The 10980-nt window shown below is 33.4% G+C and overlaps 2 protein-coding genes across 2 annotated transcripts; both read right to left on the bottom strand.

Moving 5' to 3' along the window:
- Positions 1-2055: 2055 nt before the first annotated feature.
- Positions 2056-2958, bottom strand: HELRODRAFT_166687 (hypothetical protein; the record flags this gene model as incomplete). Its single annotated transcript, XM_009011911.1, has 3 exons — positions 2056-2132; positions 2623-2757; positions 2850-2958. 3 exons carry the CDS (start codon positions 2956-2958, stop codon positions 2056-2058), a joined length of 321 nt encoding a protein of 106 aa, XP_009010159.1.
- Positions 2959-4665: 1707 nt separating this feature from the next.
- HELRODRAFT_166688 (hypothetical protein) lies at positions 4666-10248 on the bottom strand (the record flags this gene model as incomplete). The annotated part of the gene is made up of 5 exons (XM_009011912.1): positions 4666-4775; positions 5538-5665; positions 5753-5861; positions 7298-7783; positions 10191-10248. 5 exons carry the CDS (start codon positions 10246-10248, stop codon positions 4666-4668), a joined length of 891 nt encoding a protein of 296 aa, XP_009010160.1.
- Positions 10249-10980: the final 732 nt, after the last annotated feature.

Genomic DNA, 10980 nt, shown 5'->3' on the forward strand with positions numbered 1-10980 from the left:
CTGTTAGATAAATCAGGAACAACATTTACGACGTTGCTGGCTTGTTGGTGATAGTAAAGATGATGGTAATGGAGATGATAACAAAGATGATGATGATGATAATGATGAAGATGATGTTAACTAGAATGATGATGATGATGATGATGATGATGACGACAGCCTCTTAGATTCAATCACGACGAAAAAATATAAAGAACCCAACAAAATGTGAAATATCAATAAGTGCTTTGACATTTAGCGCCAAACTCAAATGGATGGGTTAATTTAAGTTCCAGCATTTGAAAACATCAACGCCAGAACAAAAGAAAGATTAAAACGTTAATGGCATCAACACCAATGACATCAACACTAATTACATCAACGACAATAACATTAATAGCAACAAAATCCTGACATCAGTTACATTAACAGCAACAGCCATCACAGCAACAGCATTGAGAGCAGATGTAAGCATTGTTTGAGACAATAAAACCAGCAGGAACAACTTTAACGACGACATCAAGATGGTTACTCTCTTCATCATCCACTCTATCATCTGGCGTCATCCTTCTATCACCATTTGTCTCATCACCGTTATCATTATGGTAGAAAGAGCGGTATAAATTGTACTCATCTTCATCATCATCGTAATCTTCACCATCGTCGTCTTCACCATCATCTTCATCTTCCCAGTCATCTTCATTATCACCGTCATCATCATCATTATCGTCATCTTCATCATCATATCATCGTCAAAATAATTATCATCAGGAACGTCATCACCTTCGTCACTGTCAACGACGAAGTTCTTGTTCCTATCTCAATAATGACGTCATCAGTCAATTATGTGACGTCATGACACGCCCTGTCTCATCTCAATGCTATCATTGTTATTATTAGGCTTGTTTTCGTCTTATTTTTCTCTCTGACTGACTGGTACTGCTGATCATCATCATCGTCTTCATGATCTGCATCTCATCTTCGTCATTACCATCATCACCGTATTATCATCTTCGGCATCTTCCTTATCATTCCCACCATTCCATTTCCATCCTCTTCATCGCCATCATCTTTCCATTTGTTTTCCGCAACGTCACTCCATCAATAAGTCATTTTTTTTTCTTCATTAGCTCACGCGCCAGCATACTCAGACGCCCATTTCTTTCAAACTAGCAAAAAAATACATGATCGATCCTACCGTCTATGTATTTTTTGTGCAATTATTATTACTAATGAACATCAGCATCATCGGTGAGTGTTCGTTTCAGCTTCGACAGATTGGCCACATAAGAACTTCTCTTGATGTGAATGCAACAAAATCTTTCATACATGCTTTCGTAGTCAGTTGAGTTGATTATTGCCACAGTTTGCTTAGCGGCTGCTCAAAGTCGATCTTAAACGAACTGCAATCATTACAAAATCGTGCGGTAAAGATTACAGTACAAATGAAAAGTTATGTGACGCCAATATTTTAAGAATTATATATATTGTCTGCCAATTGAAAGCAAAATGGTGAAGATGAAAAGACGTGCCAAAGTTCGAAGTGAAAGACTTAATGGATTTGTGCAAAATAACCTCAGTTACTGAAGCTGGGTGAATTTTGAGGTTATAAAAAAAATTGATTATTAGGTAATAGTAAAATAATTACTATTAATATCATTATTAATTTAATATGATTTCAAAATTTTAAATTACAAATTGCAAAAAAATAATATTCATATAATTTATCGAGATTATTTTGTGTGTTATTGGTGACAACTACGGAGTCACATGATGTTACGCTATTTCAATAGGCTCATTTGCATCTGTCATAACGTTAAATATAAGTTTTATTTCTTTCCAAAAAAATTTGTTTCATAATATAATATTCAGCTAGTTCACGAAAGACTGATGAAAAGAGATGCGATGTTTCCTTCACCAATCACTCAGACATCCATTCATCCATTGGACTCAAACACCCTCAATCAAATCTATGAACACCCATGCATAAACTCCGCTAGAAAAATTAGTTTTGTTATAAATTTCGAGAAAAAAAACAAAAAAAACTATTTATATGAGTCCTAGATTGCTGCCTCGCTACTCAAACACGTGAGCGTGCACAAGCGGAAGTGGTTCATAAAAGCGGAAGTGACGTATCTTGACACGTGATTGATCTAAGAAACGGATGTCGCCGTCATTATTTTATGGTTGGCCGATGATGTTTGTAGTTTATTTGTTTGTCGATGTTGTTATTAATGTTCTTTGTTAGGATGTCTTGTTTGTCTGATTTCAAGTTTTTATGTTATTGGTTTCGTGTAAATTATATTCAGTGCGTCATAACTTAAATTCGTTTTCAACTTATCATCAATAGAGGAAAAATAAAAATATGTAGGAAATAATGTGTGGTTTATTATGCATCATGTTACACTTGTCACTCACAATAACACATCATCACATTTTCACATCACATCATTATCTAACTTTTTTTTACTAATATATCACCTTCATTATCTCCCATCATCACATCGCATTATTATTACACATCGCATCATCATTACACCATCCCCTAACATCATCATCACATCATCACATCATCATCACATCATCCCATCACATCATCCCATCACATCATCATCACATCATCATTACAACACATCGTCTGACCTTTCTTACTGACACACTTGTTAGGGTACCTGCTGTTGATCTCAAAACCTGTGGGGCATATGCAGACGCCATCGTTGCACACCGACCCGCCCTCGCATTGATATGAAAACCTGCAGCCCGCCTCTCCAACGTCCCCTGTCAATATTTTATGACGTCATCGTCATCTTCATTCATCTTTGTTATCATCATCAGCAGCAGCAACAACACCCTCGTCATCATAACATCACCATCGTCATTATCGTCATTTCCATTTCCATCGTCATTTCCATTGAAAGGAAAACCAGTGCCAAAATATTGGGTCTCGTTGTTTCTGATAATTTGTCGTGGGCTGAACATATTGATTCGCTGGCGTCTCAAATTAGCAAAACACTAGGATAGTATTACAAAATTAGGCATAAGCTTAATATTCCTACGTTTTTACAATTGTACTACGCTTTTATTTTCCCTCATCTTTCGTATTGTAATATTATTCGTGGTCACTCTCCAAAAACTTATATTTTAAAATTATTTAAGTTGCAAAAAAGATTTATCAAACTTATATATTATCTTAAACAAACTGACCATGCTGATGATTACTTTTTCTCTTTAAACGTGCTAACCATATTTCAATTATTTATTCTTAATGCATCCCTTTTCATGTATAAATTTATGAATAACCGATTACCTTCTAACTTTTCTAATTTTTTAATACAAAAACCTTCGGATTGTTTTAACTTCACCCGGCATATTTATTCCTTACATTATTCCCTTTAAAATTTGGTTTAAATTTCTGCCACAATCTACCACTTCTCTCCCCAAACCGGGTTGTTTCAAACATCATTGTAAAACTTTCCTTTTATCCTGTATTCATGATATCACTATTTAGGTATGCTATGTTATTATACATATATGTGGGTTATATATATATGTTGTTATAGGATTAGGAATGTATAAATGTGTGTATATGTGCGCATATGTGTGCATGTGTATAAATGTGTTTATATGTAAACATGTATAAGCTCGTGTTTGTATGTGGACACGATCATCATAATATCATTGAACAGTATTCTTTGTCAACTGTATTTATACTTTGTCAATAACGAATTTTTATTGGTTTATTCGCTGGACTACGTGTCAATGTTTTTATGCTGTTTCAATCCATTATATTGCCAATATTTTTTGTAGCCTGTACGCAAGTCTAATTTTAAAGTTCTGTTTGTATTAATGTCTATTTCTTTATTTTAAATGAAATTTTTCTGTTTAACGGTGGTCTATCATAAGATCTTTTCTTTTCTGATCTCCGTATCATTTTCATTTCTTACAATTGTTTGATTTGAATTGATGAATAAATAAAATATTAAAAAAAAAAAATATTATTGTCATCAAACTTTTAGTTATGACCGTCAGCATCATTATCATAGTTAGTAGCAGCGGTGACGTCAACAGTAACGTCATCAGTAATCATCTTCATTGTGAATGAGTTTTACGAGAAATAATACAACTTCCCAAAAAATATGTTACATCTTCTAAATATTTTACAACTTTTGTTAACCACTGAACTCAAATATATATTACTAAATAGACAAATAAGACATGTTTAATTATAAATGTTGTAAAATATTTTGGAGATGTTTTTGGATAAGTTGTATTATTTCTGGCAAAACCTGTCTAATAAGAATTGTTATTATTCTCATAGTAATATCAGTATTTTTGTTTTTGTTGATATTGTCTTCATTGTTATCTGAAACTTTGTACGCAAGCAACTTGAAGCTTAAATCCGATCATGTCTTAGTTGAATGATGCGACTAAACACCCGTCATAAACGTTCATTTTAATACCAAGTGTTTGTTTATAAGCGAACGACGCACACACACACAAACACACAATCAACACACACGCACACACAACACATACAAACAACACACACACACACACACATGCTCATCACACAATTACACACACAACATAACAATCACAGGAACACACACTCACGGGCATACACTGACACACAGACACGCATGCAAACACGCAAACGTACAAACATCATCATCATCGTCACCGTCATCAGAACCAACTCTTAAGACAGGCCATTCTCTCCTTCCTGAACCCTTCCACACACGTGCAAATATTCTGCTCCGAATGACATTCCGTGTCCGTTCTTGTATAGCCGTATGCTGATGGTGATGATGATGTTGATAATGATGATGATGATGATAGTGATGGTGATGATGACTATGATGATAATAACGATGACGATGTTGTTATTGCTGGTAATGATGATGATGGCTGGCTCTGATAGTGATGACGCTAACGATGTTATGATGTTATGATGGAGTTTATGATGATGATGAACTTGACCGATAGTGATAATGATAGTCGTTTATATTTTCACATCTATCTTATCATCCACGCATTTGGTCAACCATAAAATTATTTGATATACACATATTAGTATCTATTAAGATATATATATAGATATACATATATATGTATAAATTTTGAGATATCAATGATATATATATATAAATTTTATGAGATATCATTGATATATATAAATACATATTAAACGATATATTCATAAGCGTTTATCTATTTATCAATCTGTCCATATTTTTAGTCGGACAGCCTAATTAACTGTCAAACTCATTCAAAATCTTCATCCACCAGATATTCATTCACTCATTTGTTCATTCATTCACTCATTCGTTTATTCATTCATTCATTCGTTCGTTCGTTCCTTCGTTCGTTCGTTTGTTCATTTATTCATTCATTCATTCATTCATATACATATTCATATTTATATGAGCATCGATCTATCTATCATTCTTAGAAACTTTGAGACATATAGACAGATAGACGCAGAAATCGATGGACAAGAAGACAGAGAGAAAAAGAGAAAGAAAGAGAGAGAAAGAGAGGGAGGGAGAGAGACAGACCTGCCTTCTGCAAACATTCGTGAGTGGACGGTTGACATTTTGTTCCCAGGAGTCTGTGCAGTTGACCAACCAGACAAAAACTTCCATCGTCTGACGCTATCGTTTTCTCTGGACACTGACAAACTTTGCTGTTGTTGTTTAAGTTGTTAATGGTGTTTAATTTGTTGTTGTGGCTATTGTTGTTGTTGTCGTTGCTGCTGCTGCTGCCCAGAAACTTGTTGTCAAAGTTGCTGTCTAGGTTGCTGTTTATGTTGTTGATGATGGTTGCAGGTGCACATATCATTTCGGCGTGGCAATCTCCATTGCGAGTACAGGACTCGTTAACTGGTTATGTGTGTGAGTGTGTCGATCGAAAAAGATGATATGTGACGTGTTGACGATGAAATAAGATATTATTGATGATGATTAAATTGATGTTGATGATGACGAACAAGGAATGATAACGATGACAGTAACAATTACAATAAAACAAATGATTGCAGCAAGTACGAAACACAGTCAGTGATGAAATAGTGATGACATTAGTGATTACATCAACTTTCAACAGCCATCTTCTCACATAGTGACATTGACACTAATCTAATAATGAAAGTAATACTGTCGATTCTGATCAAAGAGTTCGCCAAAAGCAAAATGTAATAATTATGACGCAATTTTTATTTACATCTTGAAAGTTTCCCTGATATTTTTGCCATTTTTCTACTTTTTTTATTTATTTCTTAATTTTATTTTTTTTTCAGATAATTTTTTCTTCTCCCATCTATTTATACATTCAGTTAATCAAGCCACAAAGGAAGCGTGAATGTTGGCTAAATTAACAAACATGCGCCTCGTAATTACATTAAATTTTTCTTTCTTTCTTTCTCTCTATCTCTCTCATTTTTCTATTTTTTTTCATTCTTTCCTTCTTTCACTTTTCTTTCTTTCTTTCCTTCTTTCTCCCTCTCTTTCTCCTTCTTTCTCTCTCTCTACTTTTTTCTCCCTCTCTCTCTCTCTTTCTTTCTCTGTTCTGTTTCTTTTTTCTTCTGCGTCATCCTCTCTTTATTTCTTACTCTTAGTTTTTTTCCTTCATTTCTCTTTCTGTCTATCTGCCTCTCTCTCTTTCTCATTACTTTCCTTTTTTACCCTGATACAAACGCGTTTGAATATTTTAATTAGCGCAGCGTTTCATGAATTCACGTATTCGTTATTTATTTTCAATTGAATTTTTTAATCTAATTTAGGCAACTTTTTTCGTGAATTTTTCCAAAATTGAATGATTTTTTTGATTTAAAAAAAAATAAACAAAAATTTTTTGGTTTTAATTTAAAAAAAATCGTTAATGATAACCCAAATAAACGTAATTCTATTGGTAGGCTGTTCCAAAAAACATGCGCAGCAACTGCGAATTCTCTATCTGCTGTTTTCAGATTCCGATCTCTAACATAGAGCGTGTTTGAATCAGCAGACCTTAGACGCCCATGTGATGACATACATTAAACTCCATTACATTTATCTTCTAAATATTTTGGAGCCAGACTATTCAAACTTTTAAATACCATTACACCCAAAATGAAAATGGTTCTTTGTTTAACACGCAGCCAATGCAACTCCTTTAGAATTGGTGATGCACGATCAATGTACGGTTGTATATGAAAAACTCCTTTTAAATGTTAAAAAAATTGTCTGATATTTTTCTCAAAGGTGCTCACCATAGATTTTCAAAAAACTACCAACAAGTGAGAAATTAATAAAAAAAATGATAACAAAGCCAAACTAACTAAATTTTTTGCGACATCTATCGATGATTCCATTGTGTCTGTAATCATTTTGACACATGCAGTGACCAGCAGAGCATCCTTCGTAGAGGAAATAGCAGGATTCGCCGATGCTTGTATCGCAATCACTGCTTCTTAGGCAAGATTTCGCTATTTTGTTGTGGCTGCGACGATAACTGCTGCTGCTGTGGCTGTATTTGTTATGTTGGTCGTTGTTGTGGTTGTTGCTGTAGCTGGTGTGGCTGTTTTTGCTGTTGCGTTTTATTTTTGGTTTTATCACCCAGTTTGTGATAGGTGATTTTTTGTTGTTGATATTGTTGTTGTTTGTGGTATTGGTGCTGATATTGTTGCCGTTGTTATTGTTGTGGTTGTTACTTTCGTTGTTGTCTGGAAAGTTAGCCTGTTTGATAATACTGTTTCTAATGGTGTCGATATTTCTTATGTTCTCATTATAGATATTTATATCGTTATTTGGTAATTTTGTCGCAGCTGTTGCGGTTGTTGTGGTAGCGGTAGTTGCTGTTGTTGTCGCGAATAATGTTGCTGCTGTAATGATGTTTACTGCAAAAAACATGACTGTCGAATGATAACGATCTGTTGTTGGGTTGAATACGAAAAATTGGGATTAACTGATAATGAAAAGTTTTAATGATGGTGACTTATAGAATTAAGCTTGTAAAGGGGACGACATGATGTGATGGGGTATAAGAAAATAATTAATATAAAGATAAATGTAATGATGACGATGTGGATGTTGACAACAATGACAATTCTGAAAAACAAAAATAAAAACATTAAGCTAACATAAAATTGTTTTTTTACTTTTTTCAATATTTATATCTTCAAAACAATTCACAAAATTTTGTAATTTCTTAATTTTTTCATTGAAAATTTTCATTTTTTTTGTTGTTGAGACCTCAGGGCGAATTTTTCAATCTGAATCTATTTGATCTCGCTTGTTAGTTTTTCATCAGCAAGCCATGTAATCCGCAGTACATCACATCAATACGTCAATGCGTTTATGTCTGCTTGGTTGGATAAATCTAAATACGCACATGCATACACCACCACTACCATCAGAGCTACCATTAAATAAATGATACATAATATGATGGGGTATCATTTTACAAGTTGTACTATTGCCTTTCTAATCTATTTCTAAAATTTAGAAAATATTTTTTTTTCACATTTTTTTTGTTCAAGTTAGTGTTTAATGCTGTAAAGTTATGAGTTGTTGAATTTTTTGGTTTGTTGATTTTATTCAGTCATACATTTATTCATTTATTTATACATTTTTCCATCATTTATTCGTTCGTTCATTTTCTCATTCATTCACTCACTCATTCACTTTTTCATTCATCCATCCATTCTGTCAGTCAGTCAGTAATTCAGTCCATTTTAGAACGTGAATTAGCGGCTAATGAAGCTTTATGCTGTGGTTGAATACAACATCTCATACATTTCCTGCTACCTGAAGATGAGATGATGATGACGACGATGATGACGACGACAACAATGATGATGATCTCTATGATGACGAAGTTGATGATGGCGTTGATGATGAAGTTAATGTGAAAGATGACGATGATGTTTTTACGCCAATGACAGCCTAAGTGATGATGGTGAGGAGAAAAAGATGACAATGATAATAATTACAACAATGATTAAAAAATGATTATGATGCAATGACCAGCCACTGGTGATAAAAATAATGACGATATAAATTAAACATACATTCCTCATCCAATTATACCTTGTTAACACGGTAATGTTCTCGGTTATGGCACATTGTTAGTGATGAACTGGTGATGATGATGACAAAAAACATAGTAGTAATAATGATAATAATAATAATAATAATGATGATGATGATGATAATGATAATAATAATGACGTCACATTAGACACATGACATTGACACAGTATATTAATACCCATATGTATCATTGTTAAATAATTATGATCATAATAATTATTACCGATGGCGATCATCATAATAATAAATATCTGCATAATAATATATATTTTATTTTTATTATATAGACGTGTGCCTTACACACAGAATGGCAGGCTAATTGTAAGTTGCAAATTGAGGCTTTCGTAGAGAAGCAAATGTGATTAAACTTAAATTTCACGCATGTAGCTTTTATCTCAATTAACTCGATGCTTTTCTGTGTATTTGTATTGTTTTTATGTATCTGTGTATTGTATATTTTGTGTACAGCGTTACATTTGCATATATATTTAAATTTGTGTTTATATGTGGCTATATATGTTTATGTATGTTTATGTTTGTTTATATATGTTTATATTTTTTATGTTTGTTTGCAATTGTTTGTATTTTTTTATGTGTTCTTCTATTCAGATACTAACATTTTCACTCCTACATTTCCTCATACAACTATTCACATACAATTTTATTTAAACATTATTGTATGTAAATACATCATACAAAAAATGTTTGTATACAATAAAGTTTGTATATGGTCGTTAGTATATTTTTATCGATGTGTATGTGCACGTATCTGCTCATAATGTACACTGAACGTCAGTGTACGAATATTGTACAGACTTCCAAAGCATGAAGTTATTGATAGGACGGTATCACACCATTCTTTTTACCGCTATAATTTTCATTTTATTGCTTATCACCTTTGTCTCCTGGATCATCGTCATCATCATCATCATATTCATCATCATCTTCTTCATGGTCATCTTCATCATCACCACTGAAATCATTGCATTCATTGTATTTTTTTATCACCACACTGTTCATTGTTATCATTGTTAACATCATCATTATCATTATCATATAATATTCAAGTATATACATATAAACAAACAAACATACACACATATATAAATACATAATACAAACATACATACACATACAAACCTGCTAGCACAAGATTGATCTGCTGTGTACATCTCGTCAACCCAGCCCGAGAATACATGATGATGACGATGACGATGGTGATGATGACGATGGTGATGATGACGATGATAATGACGATGATAACGCTGATAATAATGAATGAGTAATGCTATTGCAAGTGCTTATATTGGCAATGATACAAGTAATAACAAAAGAGATTAAATTGATGAAAACTGAAACGGCGATGATGGTAATGATGACAATTATGACGATGACGTCAAAACTGAGGTCGCTGATGATGATATCAATGGTCGCGTAATAGTGATGGCGATGTTGTTGAGAAGTTCTTTGATGTAAGATGTGGTTTTTTATTTACTTAAAGTAGATATCTGTGCTAACATTTCATCATATTCATCATATGATGATGATATCATTCCTGAGATGCCTGTCTGTCACTTCTGCCAAATACTTTTCGAGGCATTTAAACTGTTTGTGGTGAGGACAATGATGAAGAGGTTGAAGATGAAGGGAAGAATAACGATGATGACGACGATGATGGTGATTAAGATGATGGTGGAGAAGAAGAAGAAGATGACGATGACGAGGACGATGATGATGATGATGAAGATGAGTCAGTTGCAGTAATGGTTAATAGCCCGAATAACATCTAAGATAACGTTATGTCCTTTTAAACAACTGCTACATTGACGATGACGTCAAAACTGATGACGTTGATGATGATGTCCTGAGAATGATGACGACGATGATGAGGAGGAGGAAAGTGATGATGGCAATGATAATGTAATAGTGA

This window comes from Helobdella robusta (genome assembly GCF_000326865.2).
Source record: "Helobdella robusta unplaced genomic scaffold HELROscaffold_10, whole genome shotgun sequence".
NCBI lineage: Eukaryota > Metazoa > Annelida > Clitellata > Rhynchobdellida > Glossiphoniidae > Helobdella > Helobdella robusta.